Below are 18,526 nucleotides of genomic sequence, written 5' to 3' on the forward strand. Positions count from 1 at the left end.
TAATTACAACTGTGGATTTATATTACTATTTTAATTACATTTACATTATTTCACGAACAGTATTAAACGTGACGATCACAATCATAATAAATAATGATTATTCATAAACAATTGATATATTGGTGCAACTTAGTAAGTCTGTTCCATTTTATAAATTGTACCATTTTTTATTATCATTGTTTTTGCCCGTCTATTTTTCCTTATGACAGTTACATTATTTTCGTGTGCTACTTAATTTTTGATAAACATGTCTTACGAAAACACAGTGTCAAGCGTACAGCAAACCTCGTCCGTGAGGTCTCTTAACCTTCCTGCCCCTTCTTTTAAAGTCACAGACCCAAAACTTTGGTTTATAAGACTCGAAAATTATTTCCTCGCTAACCGCATTCTCTTGCAAAGGATAAATTTGGCCTCACAAGTACACTACTCCCAGATGAAGTAGCAGACAGCGTTCGAGAGGCATTATCGAAACCAGACACTGAAAAACCATACGACGCGCTAAAAGAGGCAGCAATTAAAACCCTCTCTCTCAGTGACCAGCAAGCTGTCGAACAGCTCCTTAACCAAGTACAAATTAGAGATAGAACCCCGTCACAACTAAAAAACTATATGAAAAGTCTACTCGGCGATAGGCACATTAACAATAACCTCTTTTATCAACTGTGGCTCCGCCGACTCCCGACAAATATACAACAGATCCTAGCTGTGGGAGTTACGGACGCTGATTTAGACAACATAGCAAAGATAGCTGATAGAATATACGAGGGTGATTAGTTATCGAAGCACAGCCTCTACAATAGTGGTGTCCTCTATACTGTAGCTGAAATCGTGGATGTGCGGTATAGGGTATCTGCCAGCTACTGTTTATTTGTTCAGTGCTCTGTAATCTCCACATGGCCTAACCTCTCCATTCTTTTTCGGGGCTATACGTAGCGGAGATGCCCACGGGCTGTTCGATGGCCTTACAATGTCTAGCCTCATCAGCTTGTCTAATTCTTGTTTTGCGATAGCTAGTCTTTTGGGATCTAACCTTCTTGGTCTTGCATTGATTTCCTATGTAACTTTGACCTGCTAATGGACTCTCGACGACACAGAATTATAAACGGCAGTCAAACCACTTCGATATGAGGAATACTTACGGAAGCCATTTCAATGAACCTTGTGATAGATAAAAGTTGCAATGATCCATATAAATTGTTGTTAAAGGAGTTCCCTGAACTCGTAAAAGTAACAAACATTCTGTTCAGCATCACATCGTAACGAACGGTCCACCAATCAATGCAAGACCAAGAAGGTTAGATCCCAAAAGACTAGCTATCGCAAAACAAGAATTAGACAAGCTGATGAGGCTAGACATTGTAAGGCCATCGAACAGCCCGTGGGCATCTCCGCTACGTATAGCCCCGAAAAGAATGGAGAGGTTAGGCCATGTGGAGATTACAGAGCACTGAACAAATAAACAGTAGCTGGCAGATACCCTATACCGCACATCCACGATTTCAGCTACAGTATAGAGGACACCACTATTGTAGAGGCTGTGCTTCGATAACTAATCACCCTCGTATATTCTATCAGCTATCTTTGCTATGTTGTCTAAATCAGCGTCCGTAACTCCCACAGCTAGGATCTGTTGTATATTTGTCGGGAGTCGGCGGAGCCACAGTTGATAAAAGAGGTTATTGTTAATGTGCCTATCGCCGAGTAGACTTTTCATATAGTTTTTTAGTTGTGACGGGGTTCTATCTCTAATTTGTACTTGGTTAAGGAGCTGTTCGACAGCTTGCTGGTCACTGAGAGAGAGGGTTTTAATTGCTGCCTCTTTTAGCGCGTCGTCAGTGTCTGGTTTCGATAATGCCTCTCGAACGCTGTCTGCTACTTCATCTGGGAGTAGTGTACTTGTGAGGCCAAATTTATCCTTTTGCAAGAGAATGCGGTTAGCGAGGAAATAATTTTCGAGTCTTATAAACCAAAGTTTTGGGTCTGTGACTTTAAAAGAAGGGGCAGGAAGGTTAAGAGACCTCACGGACGAGGTTTGCTGTACGCTTGACACTGTGTTTTCGTAAGACATGTTTATCAAAAATTAAGTAGCACACGAAAATAATGTAACTGTCATAAGGAAAAATAGACGGGCAAAAACAATGATAATAAAAAAAATGGTACAATTTATAAAATGGAACAGACTTACTAAGTTGCACCAATATATCAATTGTTTATGAATAATCATTATTTATTATGATTGTGATCGTCACGTTTAATACTGTTCGTGAAATAATGTAAATGTAATTAAAATAGTAATATAAATCCACAGTTGTAATTATAGTTCATATGATAATCCAAATTGAGATGAAGTGCGTCAGATTTTTGGGATTTGATTATTTCGTCGAAATTCGCTTCCTGTTCTCACGTCGGGATTACCAGTTCTGTAGAGGCTGTGCTTCGGTAACTAATCACCCTCGAACCGTTATCGTATAATCTTCAACGGTGTTTGAAATCAGAATGTAAAAAGAAGCAGCTACTACAGTTTCATTAGCAGATAATTCGGACCACACAGCAGAGAGGCAAAACGAATGTGTAGGCGAACTACGATTGTAGTAGCAGTAGTAGTAGTAAGTGTAAATGTATATATATATATATATATATATATATATATATATATATATATATATATATATATATAGGGAAATGGATGAGTCAACGAATAGATTAAGCAGTTAGTAATGAAGTTGGCAGAATGAATATACGCGTAGGTGGTAAACAATGTTCGTTCACACATATTTCATATAAGTACAATAATAATAAAAGTACAACAAGTTGTTATAGTATGGATGAATTTGTCCGCTAAATAAGTTAGCAAAAGGGCTTAACTGAGTTAAATGAGAATAAACTCAATTGCTCGTGAGTCGCTATACTGTCTTCTCGAAGATCGACTTAGTCAGAGCATGTTACCACATCCCTGTTGCCCCACAAGACATACCGAAGACTGCAGTAGCAACTTGATTTGGGCCATATGAATTCCCGCGTATGCCTTTTGGACTGACTAACGCAGCACAAACCTTTCAGCGGTTTATCGACCAGGTCATTATAGGTTTACCTGGGGTATACGCGTATATCGACGATTTATTAGTAGCTAGCGCCACTAAAGATGAGCATATACAACAACTACAGCAATTATTTATGCGACTCAGAGAACATGGCATTTCTATAAACATTGAGAAGTGTGAATTAGGAAAAGAGTCCTTACAGTTCCTAGGTCACAACATAACTTCTCAAGGCATCACACCAATAGCAGCAGAAGTCGACGCCATTAGGAATTATCCGCTACCCGACTCATGGAAAAAGTTACGCCTATTTCTCGGGTTAAGAAATTATTACAGACGATTTATCCCGAATTGTTAGTCAATATTGCAACCATTAACAGATGCGTTACGCGGACACGCACGGATATCCCAATTATCACCAGACGCGACTCAAGCATTCGAGCACGCTAAAAAAAGCACTAAATAAAGAAGCGACACTAAACAGACGAACGAGTGAGACACCATTAGCTATCATGACCGATGCATCAGATGTAATGGTAGGGGCCGTTTTACAACAATTAGTAAATGGCATATGGGAACCGCTCTCATTTTTCGAAAAGACTGAATCCAACACAAACAAGATATAGTACTTTCGGAAGAGAACTCCTAGCAGTTTACTTAGCAATAAAACACTTCCTTCATGTGGTCGAAGGCATAAATTTTACCGTCTATACAGACCACAAACCACTAACGAAAGCATTAAGTGCAAAGCAAGACAATTACTCCCCGAGAGAGATCCGACAGCTAGAGTTCATTTCACAGTTCATGTCCGACATAAAATACGTTAAGGGACAAGAAAACGATGTGGCCGACGCACTGTCAAGAGCAACTATAAGCACACTTATGGCAAGTGGAATTGATTATAACGGTCTGGCAAAGTTGCAGGAGAGAGACATCGAGTTAAATAAACTCAGATCCGATGGTACAGCATTATTAGTACTCGAAGGGGTGCAATTCGGTAACACGAAAGTAATATGCGACACATCGACAGGCCGATCACGATCATTTAATCCCGAAAACATTGCGACAGAAAATATTCGAAAGCATGCACATGTCGCATCCAGGAATAAAAGCCACGATAAAGCTGATTAGTGAACGATTCGTATGAACAAACATGAATCACGATGTACGTAATTGGACAGAAGGATGCATGAAGTGCCAAAAAGTCAAAGTACATCGTCATACTAGCGCTGCAGTGGGTCCGTTTTCACACCCAGGCACTAGATTTGGACATACACTCATCGATATTGTAGGACCACTGCCTATTTCAAATGGATACAATTATATCCTTACATGCATCGACAGGTTTACACGATGGCCGGTAGCAATACCGATAAAAGACACCTCAGCTGAATCGGTAGCCAAAACCCTAGTTGAAAATTAGATTTCTTACTACGGTGTACCAACCATTATCACAACTGATAGAGGAGCACAATTCGAAAGTCGACTCTTTCAACAGCTTACAGAACTCCTCGGTATTAAACGAATTCGAACGACATCGTACCATCCAATGGCAAACGGAATGGTCGAACGTCTACATAGGCAATTAAAAGCGTCTCTTACAGCCGTCATTGTTAACAACGATTGGGTCAATAAGCTTCCTCTAGTAATGTTAGCTCTAAGAGCAACAATTAAACAAGACATGGGATGTTTTCCAGCCGAGTTGGTATACAGAACTACTCTACGGTTACCCGGAAAACTTTTCACTTCACGTAAAAGTGTTCCGACCGATGTGACCGGCTATATGCAACGCCTGAGAAAGCACATGAGCGATTTAAAAATAACACCTCCCAGACCACAACAACGACGAGTATTCATACCACAGGAACTGCATAACAGCACTCACGTATTCATTAGAAGAGATAAAGTACAACCACCTCTACAACCGAGTTACGACGGCCCATTTTAAGTGATAGAGAGGACAGATAAAACGGTTACCATAGAGAAAGCTGGGAAGACAGGTGTAATCAGCATCGATCGAATGAAGCCAGCTTTTATCGATAGCGATATTCAATCAACAAGTATAGACTCCTCTAAGATGGTCACACCAGCGAAACACGAGTCCTAAGAATCGACGATGTTAAGGCAACAAAAAGACAAGACTCCGATAACAAGATCTGGCCGCAGAAAAAGATGACCCCAACATTATGTCGCTACAATTTTCTATTAATAATTTTCTACTATTTTAAATATTAATTATAACTTCCACTTCATTGTATACACATGCATTATTAAGCTCATGTTATACGCTATAAAACTCAACGTATCTTATGTACCCTTACGCTTATACGTATAATTTTTGTTTAAAATGTAAAAACAATACCGCATTCCTTCTATTTCTTGCTATTATTTTATATAACCTCACGGACGGGCACAAACTAAATGTACAGCACACACTAACTTCATCTTAATTTTGTATAAGCCATTTTTTTCAAACGATTGTAACTACCCTATTCAGTTTACTATTTTTTGTGCAAACACAGACATTTTTTCCATATATTTTTGTTTGCAGGGGGGAGCTATTATAGCAACTCACGTGCAATTGAGTTTGTCCTCATTTAACTCAGTTAAGCCCTTTTGCTAACTTATTTAGCAGTCCGTTGACATCAGCATCTTCGTCTATGTTTTTGTCTCTGACATTGAATTCTTCAGATTTCACTGATGCAACATCATCCTCAACTTCAAAACTTAACGTTGCGTCTAAATCCACGTTCGTTCGATAATTGGTGCAATTTACAAACTGAATTCCTGTCATTTCTCCTTCCATAAAATTGGAGGATTCGATATGAGGCTCGGGTGTTGCTGAAAACGTCAAAGGTGTTTGAGGCGTCCTTCCATAAACCAAGTTATGGGTGGAATTATGAACAGAAATTCATTGTCTTTTTAACATACACTGGATTATTGAATACAGCCTTTTCTGGCTTCTTGGCTGACTTAGTTGAACAGGGAAATAGTTCTATAAAACTATGTTGGAAAGGTTATTGTCATTCGTTTTGTGGTAGGAACCCACAACCGCAATTCCATGGATCCCATTATCCAAAATGTGACGCAATTACAGAAGTGTAATGGCCCCCAAATGTTCTGGCCGAGAGCGGGGAGAGTCCGCTCTCCCTCTCGAAATACTCTTACGCGGCCACGCTTATACAGCCTCTGCTAGGGAAGTCCTACTCATTGCCTTCTCGTGGCAGGGGTGTTGTTTACGAAAATGAGAGGACGAAAAGCGAATGTCCGGCGCTTTAACAGGATCCCAAACCAATGGTGCACATGGGCTCCAGTATCCTGAAGGAACAAATGGCGTATGAACCAATCGTTGGTCACCGGCTACCATGGGACTGCATCTCCTTACGATGCTCCACTGCTTTATGGATCAGACCTTTAGGTCAGAGGCTCGGGGTATGGCCCACTAAGAAAACCACCTGCTTCGGTCTGGGCACCCGGGCAGTATCACAGCCCACGCACACAAATATGGTATGGCGCATATATATTTGGTGCCCTCTTGTACCAATATTTATGTGGTCAAATAAATAAATAAAATTTTATTTTCAGATACGATAATAATCATCGTAATTACAAATCTGTGTCGTGTTCGAGAAATAGTTATCAATGTTCCCGAGTTTACTTTCAATGACATGCATAGTCTTTTGCTTATAGCAATCAGTGACGACTTCAATCTACATAACTGAACAAATTCAGTTCCATTTTTACGTGGTCAATAAGAAAATTATTTTCTTTTTATCTCAATACATTTTAACATTCAGTGGTACAATATGGTTTGATGTGGGTTTTTTCACAAGATACAATTTTAAATTCAACGACGATGGGATCATCTAACGGATTTTTTAAAAAAAGGTAGAATTGCAATATAAAAACGTAAATTTTGACATCCAATCAAAACAGTCTACTAATCAGATTACAACAATGCACAATTTACAGTTAATCGACAAGTTATTACAAGCAACAAAATGTTTGTTCTAAAACACATGAGCACAAATTTTGAAACATAAGTTAACCAATCACTTATTCATAAATACTTCTAATCATAGCCATAGATTTTCATCAATAGGGGTCAAGAATTTCAACCACCGGTGGATGAACTTCAACCAATTAATAATTCTAACACAGTTTCCTACTTTTAACATTGAACAATAGGATACTACTAAGAGTTACGTATTATTTGGTATTAGCTTGAAGACTGAAAAGAATATCCAACACGGACTGAAATAGGGAAAACCGGTATTACATGTGGTTGAGGCTGTTGAGAAAACAAATATTAAATACCTACAAAGTGACAATCTGAGACCAGTACACCTATTTGCTACAAAAATACAGCTATATTGGATTTATGAGAGACTACCATCTAGTTAAATCATATAAACAGAAATTTTTTGTCATAGATTATCAGGATACATCAATTTATGATACACTGTAAACATACCCAGACGTCAAATTTAGTTCCTCACCGACTCGATGTGCCATAGATATCGCAGCAACACGACGGGGTTCCGTTATTCCAATCATATACCCATCTCTAAAAATTATGAGCAGTAATAAACAATGAAACCCCTTGTAAATAATGAACAGAAAGTTATGATAAAGAAACGTGCCACACAATAGGTACCCCTAGTCGTTCAAGCTACTTACGTAAATAAATGTTACCGAATAACAATAAATATTAGGCTTATAAATTTAATGATCATCCTAAGTGTCAGGTGGCATACATTGTGTCCAAGCATTGGTTAGGTACAAAATCACTATGAAGTAGGATTTCAACCCCACTTTAAAGCTAGATGGGCGAATTCTAACCTAATTTCCATGTACGGTTATTGACGCATGAGCAATACAAACTAATACCTTCCCAACTGATAAGCCAGGCGTTAACCCCTATAATGTTGGATTGAAGAGAACATTGCATAACAATGTCTTCAGAAGAGATTGGTGTCAGAGGTCAGTAGATTCGAAGCAATCAGGCGCAATCACACTAGACAGATCTACGACATATGGTGTAATGTGACTAGCCAGTTAACCAATCGCGAGCAATATATCAATATGATTTCTTCGATTGACAAGCAATGTACTATAAAAACTCTGCTGTTCAAATATGAATTAATTAGTTTATTCTACTGAAAACTATGTTGGAGTGTTGTGATCTGGATTGTAATCCTAAAAGACACATCTTATAACATTGAAGATATTTTTGTCTAAACGTACGATCTATCACCTAATATGTGTAGTTCATAGTGAAGGGTACCAACACCACAGATCCCTTAGAAATATTGCTGGCATCTGCTGGGATCACAAGGTAAGTAGTAGTGAGCTTAGACGCAGGGTATTAGGTTATGATGGTAAATCAGTTGATGAGGTTGTTAATCTTCATCGACTGAGACGGTTGGGCCACGTGTTACGTATGCCTGAACACCGATTACCACGTCGTGCAATGCTAACCGGTGTTGGAGATGGTTGGAAGAAAGTTAGGGGCGGCCAAACCAAAACGTGGCATCAGTGCTTGAAGTCACTAACTTCTAGTCTGAGCCATGTTGGTAGATGCAGACTACTTGGTTGGGGTCCGCGTGACTATAGTAACCAATGGTTGGAAACTCTTGGTGACATGGCTCAGAATCGATCACAATGGCGTCGGTGTATACACTCTCTGTCTTCCCTTAAACTAAGAGATTAAAATCGCCTCATATCTTTCTTTCTACGAACTAATTCTTCTTTCCTGTACTATATCCTTATTGCAATCTTTCTTTTATATATTACCAACTCTGAATTAACTACTTTTATGAATCCGGTGTCCATCTTGCTATGTTAATGAGGTATGGCAACTTGGATCGATGCATATATGTGCCTGGTCCCAAGTCGTAACTGACTGACTGACACCACTAAAAAGTTAGCTATTACTTAAGTATAGATAAAACAATCCCCCCATACATATAAACCAAAAAAGACAGACACGTCGTCAAAATGGAACACAGTACAGATGTCCACTGACCCGAGCTACTTTATTACTTCGGCGCGAGATAGGAATAATGTGGTAGCAATGATGAAAAGAAGGAATGAACATTTGGAATATGGTTTGAAAAGATGAGAAGATCTGCATGAAGGGATACTGAAGTTCAAGGAAAATAGTATCAAGAATAAATGGATCTGGACCGCTGTGGACGACTCTGTGCCATGTCACCCAAAGTCACCAACGAATGATGGCGGTTATCACGCGGACCTTAACCAAGTAGTCTTCATTTACCAACAAAGCCCAGACCAACAATCAATGACTTTATGAACCGATCTAACTTTTTTTTTCATCCCTAGCTTTCTTCCATCCCAGTTTTGCAACACCAAGCAATGCTCGTCAAGTTATGCTACGGTTAGACATACGTAACACATGTCCTAACCAACTCAAGTCGATAAAAAATTAAGAACTCATCAACCAATTTGCCATCTATGACAATTACCCTATTTACAACTTGAATATTGGTCGCTCAGGATAAACCAATCAGTTTATTGACTCTGATAAAAATGGATTTAATCTGAGTTGAGTATGAGAATGCGAAAACACAAATTTGTCAAGTCATAAACAACGACTACATAAGTAATGTTAGGTAAACATCAGAGAACTATAATCAGTGTGCCAAAAAAATTAACCGGTGACTACTGGAATGTGCCAAATAATTGGGAATCAGTTATGGAACTTTTAAATTGTGGTTTCAGCCCAAATATACGTAAATTATAGAAAGTTCACCAGGAATAATACACTTTTTCATAATCGTAAGTTATCAGTATTATGTTAACTCGCATTGTAATATAGACCAAGCGTTTCGCTCCCTTTAATACTAAGAAAAATGCTTAAAACAGATTATATACCCCACCAAAAAAACGGACACATACGTAGCATATCCCGCCTCATATAGAAACTGCGGGATTTGTGTAGTTTTACCACAACCTGTAGCGCCGCATATTATGACGCAGTCATTTTCACTGATACTTTCCATTATAGTTGCCTCATCAGACAAAACTGGTAGAGCGAGACGAGCTGCTGCTACCTCAGGTGTTCTTGAAACAAGAACAAACCGAGCAGGTTTGGAAACTTTTCCTGCCTCAAGAGGTTTGTTTTCATGCTTGTCTTCAACAATGGTTCGTGTGCGTTCCCCAACTTTGTCGTTAATAAGATCCTGTTCTGAGGCCACTCGCGTAAAAGAAACCTCGTTTGTTGATACAGACTCATCACTGCTATATTCGTCTGTAGATTTGGAAGTATCTGATAGGTCATTACACCGTTGTTTCCAAGACTTTCCCCTGATATTGCAACTGAAGGATTGGAAATTAGAATAACAGATCTACTTGGTTAGCTTTTTTTCCGAATTTTTAGGTTTGTTGAACAGAGGTAAGACAGAAATGTGTTGCGTAGTTTCAGGTTTTTTATACTCTTCTAATTCCCTCCACAGCTCTGAACGCTAAACACGAAATATATGGAAATTTCTGTTACCGATAGTTTCTTCTCTTTTTGAGATACTTTTCGTAACAGTTCTTTTCGTCTTTTCTTTGATAAGATTTGGTTTTGCACGATTTGATTACGGTCCAATTGACGTTTTCCTTTGTATCGAGATTCATTTTTTCCCGGTAAAACCAAAGGATTACTTGAATCGTACTTTGCTTCGTTAAACTCGAAATCAATCTGAAATCGAAACACGTGAAAACTGAAAGGTTACTTTTAAGATACTAGAAATTTACTCATAAGTGAAGATGGAATACAAAACCTATGATTTGCATGTCAGATTAGATAGGATGTCCCGTTAGTTACTAGTGATAACTTGATGGTTAAGGCACACAAATCATGTTTACTGAAATTTATTTGTTTACCTAGTTGAACACAAACGTTGGTACAAGAAGGCACCAAATATATATGAGCCACACTTCATTAGATTTGTGTGAGGGCTGAAATACTGCCGGGACGCCCATACCGAGGCAGGGTTAGATTACCGATTTGTAGTCATTCAGTGTTGATAAACCTCAAAAAACGTCCACAGTTGTGGTCATAAAATTACATTTTATTACCTAGTTAAAGTACAAACTGGAGCTTACATAAAGTAATTGAGTGGAAAGCAACATCAAGTGCTGATATAAGTAAAACAGAAAACAAAACCAAGGACCTAATGAAAGTATTATCATTATTGTTACTAAAACACAAACATAAATCCAAGGAGGCACCAAATAGATACGCACAACACAAATCATCCGATTTGTGTGAGGGCTGGGATACTGCCCGGGTGTACAGACTGAAGCAGGTGGTTTCCTTAGGGGGTTACACCCGAAGCCTTTAACCTAGAGGTCTAGTCCATAAGACTGTGGTGCAACGTAAGAAGATGCAGTCCCATGGTAGCCAGTAACCAACGACTGGTTCGTACGCCATTTGTTCCTCAGGATGCTGGAGCACATGTGCACTATTGGTTTGGAATTAGAGTTTTCCAACTCCCCTAGGTAGATCCTCTGTACCCACCAGCCCCGTTAAAGCGCCAGACATTTGCTTTCGGTTTTCTTAATTTTATAAACAACACACTCCCCCGCCACGAAAATGCAGTGAGTAGGGCTTCTCTGGCAGTGGTTGTATTAACATGGCCATATGAGAGCATTTCGAGATGGAGAGCTGAATCTCCCCACTCTCGGCATTTAGGGACACCTAAAAAAGACTAAAGGTCCATAAAAATGGATTCAGTTGGGCCATTTTCGAATTGTTTCGTCTATGGGTCAAAAATCTGTTGAGGTTGACTAATTCGGACCATAACTGTACAAAAGCACTGACACCCCCAGCTACCAAGATTATCCCACAAACAAATAATAAATCATTCACGTTCTAAATTATAAGAAAGTTTGTTTTCAGCGATTTATGCACAAAACGTCAACCGCAAACAAGAGAACTATTAAGAACCTTCAATGTGTCCGAGAGACTGTATAGACTTTTAAGCATCAAGAACTAGAATGACATCAATTAACTTCTCGTACTGCGTAAAATATGGGAAGAGGATATAAAATGACCAGTAGATGCCCAACTTCCAGAATCTGAGGAAAAGTTTATTAATTTCGGCTAAGCATATAGAAAACCTTACGTTTGTAAACAAATGCATGACTTGACATCAAAATTGTTACTGTATCATGTACATGTATGAATAGCTGCATACAATTAAAAATCAAATGAAGGAAAACGGATTGGGCATATTTCAAGAATATACACTCAGAAAGACAACTACATAAGGAGGCACTTACCAAGCCCTCACATGTGCGCTTAACGTTGGCCATCAAATAAGGCGCTTCACTAACCTTCTATTGCTAAATTTCTAGGGAAAGTTGGATTAACCTTATACTTCGATGTGTCTTTATTTCATGACTCTCTTTCCTAACACTCCATTAATTGATCATTTCCTGACACAAATGTAGTGTCACTCTACAGAAAGACAAATTTTCAGATTTATCTTCAATTTCCTTCATCCCTGACTTGTGATTCGACTTGGTTGGTGTCCTTCCATTCTAAGTAGGTTACGGATACAAGGGTTGTCAAATCCTGAATATCTGTGGAATCTTCAGTGGTGAGTCCGACGAGAAAAGTGTAAATCTGTAATTTGTTGTAATATTGCGCGTAGATTTTTTTACATAGCGTTTACATTCAGAGGCTCTTTCCACCTGTTTGCGTATTTGATCTACGTAATGTTTGAACAAACAGCTAGTATTTTAAAGTTCAAGACTCTTACACCTAACACCCTTTAACTCGTCATTCTTACTTACTTACGCCTGTTACTCCTCGTGAAGTAACATAGGCTGAGGTCTACTGATGCAGAGACTCCCGCTACACTGGCTGTCTTTATCCTCATTTACTCATGTGTATGCGATAAGAGGGCCAGGTCATCTGCGAATTCCAAATCGTCTAATTGATTCTGAGCTGTCCATTGTATTCCGTGTTTTCCCTCAGATGTCGAGGTCTTCATAATCCAGTCGACCACCAGAAGAAAGACGAAGGGAGAGAGTAAACAGCCTTGTCTGACTCCGGTCCTTACTTGGAATGCATCTGTCAGCTGTCCTCCATGCACTACTTTGCACTGTAGTCCGTCGTATGAGTTCCGGATAATATTGACAATCTTCTCAGGAACTCCGTAGTGTCGAAGAAGTTTCCATAATGTCCTCCTATCTACACTGTCTAATGTCTTTTCATAATCGATGAAGTTGATGTATAGTGATGAGTTCCACTCAACTGATTGTTCGACGATGATCCGTAGTGTTGCAATCTGGTCTGTGCACGACCGATCCTTACGGAATCCAGCTTGTTGATCTCGAAGTTGGGCGTCTACTGCATCTTTCATCCGGTTCAGCAACACTCTGTTAAAGACTTTTCCTGGTGCTGACAGTAGTGTGATTCCTCCGTAGTTTTCACATTTGCTCAGGTCTCCTTTCTTTGGAATCTTGACGAGATGTCCTTCTTTCCAGTCCATCGGTACTTGTTCCTCCTCCCAAATCTTTTTGAATAGAAGATAAAGAATGCTTGTGGTTGCTTCGATGTCTGATTTCAGTGCTTCAGTTGGTATGTTGTCGGGTCCTGCTGCTTTCCCGCTCTTGATTTGTCTGACGGCCATTCTAATTTCTTCCGTCGTTTGTGTTTCTTCCTGAACTGCATCTGCGTTGTTTTACTTGACACTTGTTCTTGGCGGTAGCCATGTTGATTTGTTCCTCCTGTTGTGTGTGATCTATCCAGCCAGGATAGAATAACGTTCATTTGTTGTGACTGGTAATTTTTCCTCATCTTCTATCAACTTCTTTATTTATTGTAATTTAGATTTAATTGATTGAACAATCATTGGTTTAATAGCCGGGTGATAATATTTGTTTAGGTAATGATTTACATTAAATTTATTATGAATTATAGAACCGCTATTTACCCGATTACTTGTTCTGATTTCGACGGGAAAGGGCGCGTGTCTAAAGTCACGGAAGGCTATTCTTCAACATCCAAACCGTAGTTTGGATCCTACAACGAGACCCAACTGATGAACAGAGGTCAGACTTGCTCTTCGGAAATTTTTTTACGCCTGTTACTCCTCGTGAAGGAGCATAGGCCGCTCACCAGCATTCTTCGGAAATACCGAATTCCAATACGGCTTAGCAACAGAAATGTTACTGTTTATGTAGGTGGTCACTGATCAGCGAACTTTCGGCGAGTTTCTCTTTAGATAACACTCCTTATATAACCTCCCCCAACATTTGAACGGGGGTTCTTGTCTTGTTCCAAAATAACCACTTTGACTAACTAGCTGAACCTATCGATAAAATTGTGGAGATCATCAGAACCTCCAGTACTGAGGCAATTTTTTTTTTGTCTAAGAAATACCTTAAATAAAGCGAAATTACACTATCTTTATGATACTCTTATTCGTTTTCTCAACATTAATCATGATCTCAGACGCTCTAAAACTCTTCAGAAAATCCTATGAAGTAAAATATTTGTCTATTTGCCACGCAAAACAAATGACTCTGATCGGTGTTGGTACCACAAAAAGTATAGCAAATCTGTTAGACATTGCAAAACACCTTGCAGTTAACCGACCTCAAACCCTCCGTCATGACAAACTGAATCAAGGAACAGCATTTTTGGCACGAACCCCTAGCCATGAATTGTGTAGTAAGGTATTTTCAACGCCCTGTGGAAAACTGAGAATTCAATTTGTTCACCAACCATAAGCCTCCTACCTCTTCTCTTGGCTCGTCTTCTTTCACAGTTGAAGAAATTAATGTTTCAAAACTTGCTCAGCTTCAAAAAGTGGACAGTGATCTTCGGCATGAGCTGCGTTTGACAATCCTTAAACCATGAATCATGCAGACAGAAAAAAATAACAAAGCTTTATAGTTTGTCTTATTTACAGGTAGGGATGTATTTAAATGATTCATTTGACAGTCAGAGCCTCGACAAGGATATCATTTACCAAAATGAATATAAAATGAATTATATTTAACATATCTATATTTAATCCTATTAAATCTCAAGTCATTGTGTGTGAAAATATAAATTTATGAGGGTTCGAAACTTTTCTAACTCCGCCTGTAGCTCTTCTAGAGTTACTGCCGGTCCCAAGCCCTGGTAAAGGAGGAGGGTTGGGCATATGCAATCCTACTGAAACAATTTAGGTCATTCTAATACTCAGTTTTGATGTATTCAGATGCTGTACAGCTTCCTCCATGACGATTTCTTGTATTCTTTTGTTTGTTTCGTTACAGGATGGGCGGAATATGTTCTTCACCTATCGTTTGATGAGGACAGTAGATCTTTTTGCGTGTGCATATACCTTTGATATTGCCTGTCTGTGAGGACCCAATTTTCTCTTGTTTGCACCTATCACCTTAGGTGTTAGCAGGTGATTGGATAGGATATCATAGTCATTTGATAGTTGATATGACATAAGGAACCCGAACCAATATTAGTTTAATTTCTGTGTTATAAACATTTTGTGAGGGACTTGGAAATTAGTGGTCTTAGACGAAATGAAAGAATAAGCGGTGGTAATGTTTACACAATATCGTGAAAGACACAAATAAGACTATTCCAAACGATTCTTGTGAGATGATTTGACGACCGTTATCCATATGGACTGAAGATATTAAGATGTTTTAGCAGTGCATGGATGAGTTATGTTGTAGAATTATGATCTACTATGATATTAGTACTGCTCTAATAATAGACCTAATCCCAGAATTGTAGAGTTTTCATGATATAACTGCCTAATTTATAAGATCTTACGTGAAAGTCGTATCATTGTCTACAACAACTCATAGCGTCGTAACAATCACCAATGGATGATGGAAAACAAACTTAAGCTAGAGACTGAACAATATATTTAATATGAGTGAAAGATATAAGGTAAACAGTTCTCCAGGACCCTTTTTGGGGCTACCGCCGGTCCCAAGTCTGGATAACGGGGCGCGTTTGGACATCTAGTTAGCGTCCCCATCGCGTAGAAAACTAACTCGCTGAAAAAATGCTAACCAGAAAAAATTATTCGAACCTTTTAAACTCTTCCCTGGGAGTCAGAAGGTCTTCATTTAGAAGAACTATGACGCCTCATGGTGAAAGCCGAGTTCCTTCGAAAGTTACGGGGCTGAGGCCCCTTCTGAAAACCAGAGAAACCATTTATTTAGGTACATGGAATGCTCGTACAATGTGGGAGACCGGGAGAGCCTTCCGAATTGCTGCAGAAATGAGGAGATACAACATAGAGGTGCTTGGGATCAGTGAAACACATTGGACACACGTTGTACAACAAAGACTAACTTCAGGAGAGCTTCTGTTATACTCCGGCCATGAAGAAGAAGATGCCCCACATACACAAGGAATTGCATTGATGCTATCAAAACAAGCACAAAAAGCATTTATAGGATGGGAATCTCATGGACCTAGGATCATCAAAGCGTCCTTCAAAACAAAGAAAGAGGGCATTTCAATGAACATCATCCAATGCTATGCGCCTACCAACGACCACAATGAAGACGCTAAAGATCGATTCCACGATAGGCTGCAGTCAATCGTTGAAAAGTGACCAACAAAGGACTTTACCATTCTGATGGGAGACCTAAGTGCCAAGGTTGGAATGGACAACACCGGATATGAAGATACCATGGGACGACATGGACTTGGAGAAAGGAACGAAAATGGTGAGAGATTTGCAAACCTATGTGCCTTCAATAAACTGGTCAATGGCGATACTATATTCTCACATGAACACATATACAAAGTCAACTGTATTTCAGCGGAACACACTACACAGAACCGATTCGACCATATCTGCATCAACAAAACGTTCAGGATGACGATGAAGGGTGTGGGAATCAAGAGAGGAGCTGATATAGCATCAGATCATCACTTGCTGGTCGCCAAGATGAAATCGAAACTAAAAAATACACTGGACAACAAGGCGGACAGCATCACAAAAGTTTAATACGGCTTTTCTTCGGGATACTGACAAACTCAGTGAATTCAAGATAGTCCTCAGCAATAGGTTCCAGGCCTTTCACGATCTACTCAGTGGAGAGGGAACTACTATGGAGAGCAACTGGAAGGGGATCAGAGAAGCAATCGCTTCAACATGTCATGAGGTCCTGAGCCACAAGAAGTGCCATCACAAGGAATGAATCACTGTTGATACACTGGATAAGATTCAAGAAAGGAGGAACAAGAAGGCAGCAATCAATACCAGTCGAACAAGAGCAGAGAAATCCAAGGCAAAAGCTGAATACACAGAAGTAAACAAACAGGTGAAGAGGAGCATCTGAACCAACAAACGTAAATATGTGGAAGACCTAGCAATGACGGCGGAAAAGGCTGCAAGAGAAGGAAACATGAGACAACTGTATGACATAACAAAGAAACTCTCTGGAAATCGCCGCAAACCAGAACGACCAGTGAAAAGCAAGGAAGGCGAGGTAATCACCAACATTGAAGAGCAAGAAAACAGGTGGGTAGAACACTTCAAATAACTCTTGAATCAACCAACCCCACTGAACCCACCCAATATCGAAGCAGCACCCACGGACCTCCCAATCAATGTTGACCGACCAACAACTGAAGAAATCAGCATGGCCATCAGACAAACCAAGAGTGGCAAAGCAGCAGGACCAGACAACATTCCAGCAAAGGCACTGAAAGCGGACTTAGCGGCAACTGCAAGGACACTCCACATTCTCTTCAATAAGATTTGGGATGAGGAACAAGTACCAACAGACTGGAACGAAGGGCATCTGATCGAAATACTAAAGAAGGGCGATCTCAGCAAATGTGAGAGCTAAAAGGCACCACTCTTCTTTCAATACCAGGAAAAGTCTTCAACAAAATATTGTTAAACAGAATGAACGACTGCGTAGACGCCCAACTTCGAGACCGACAGGCAGGATTCCGTAATGATAGATCGTGTACAGACCAAATAGCAACTCTACGGATCATTGTGGAACAATCAATTGAATGTAATTCCTCACTGTGCATCAACTTCATTGACTAGGAGAAAGCATTTGACAGCGTGAACAGGACAACACTATAGGGGCTTCTTCGACACTACGGAATGCCTCAGAAGACAGTCACTATCATACTGAATTCTTATGATGGATTAAACTGCAAAATCGTGCATGGAGGACAGTTGACAAATTCGTTCGAAGTAAAGACCGGTGTCAGGCCAGGTTGCTCACTCTCACCCTTTCTCTTTCTCCTGGTGATCGATTGAATCATGAAAACATCAACATCTGAGGGGAAGCATGGGATACAGTGGACATCTAGGATGCAGTTGGACGATCTAGACTTCGCAGATGATCTGACCCTTCTATCCCAAACGCAACAACAAATGCAGGAGAAGACGACCAGTGTAGCAGCAGCCTTAGCAGCAGCCTCAGCAGCAATAGGTCTCAATATACACAAAAGGAAAAGCAAGATTCTC

General features: G+C 39.7%; 1 protein-coding gene across 1 annotated transcript in view; it reads right to left on the reverse strand.

The window, feature by feature from the left end:
- The window catches only part of DHX37 (ATP-dependent RNA helicase dhx37), a gene marked incomplete at its 5' end in the record, with an annotated part of 32,395 nt that extends 16,887 nt beyond the window's left edge, over positions 1-15,508 (reverse strand). Inside the window, 6 exons of the mRNA XM_051219036.1 lie at positions 7,513-7,605; positions 9,960-10,379; positions 10,413-10,525; positions 10,558-10,746; positions 12,333-12,389; positions 15,449-15,508. Of these exons, the coding sequence (XP_051069662.1) occupies positions 7,513-7,605; positions 9,960-10,379; positions 10,413-10,525; positions 10,558-10,746; positions 12,333-12,389; positions 15,449-15,508 (932 nt within the window). The remainder of the gene's footprint in view (positions 1-7,512; positions 7,606-9,959; positions 10,380-10,412; positions 10,526-10,557; positions 10,747-12,332; positions 12,390-15,448) is intronic.
- Between the last annotated feature and the right edge of the window lie 3,018 nt (positions 15,509-18,526).

The sequence above is a fragment of the Schistosoma haematobium genome, chromosome 3, assembly GCF_000699445.3.
Source record: "Schistosoma haematobium chromosome 3, whole genome shotgun sequence".
Classification (NCBI taxonomy): domain Eukaryota; kingdom Metazoa; phylum Platyhelminthes; class Trematoda; order Strigeidida; family Schistosomatidae; genus Schistosoma; species Schistosoma haematobium.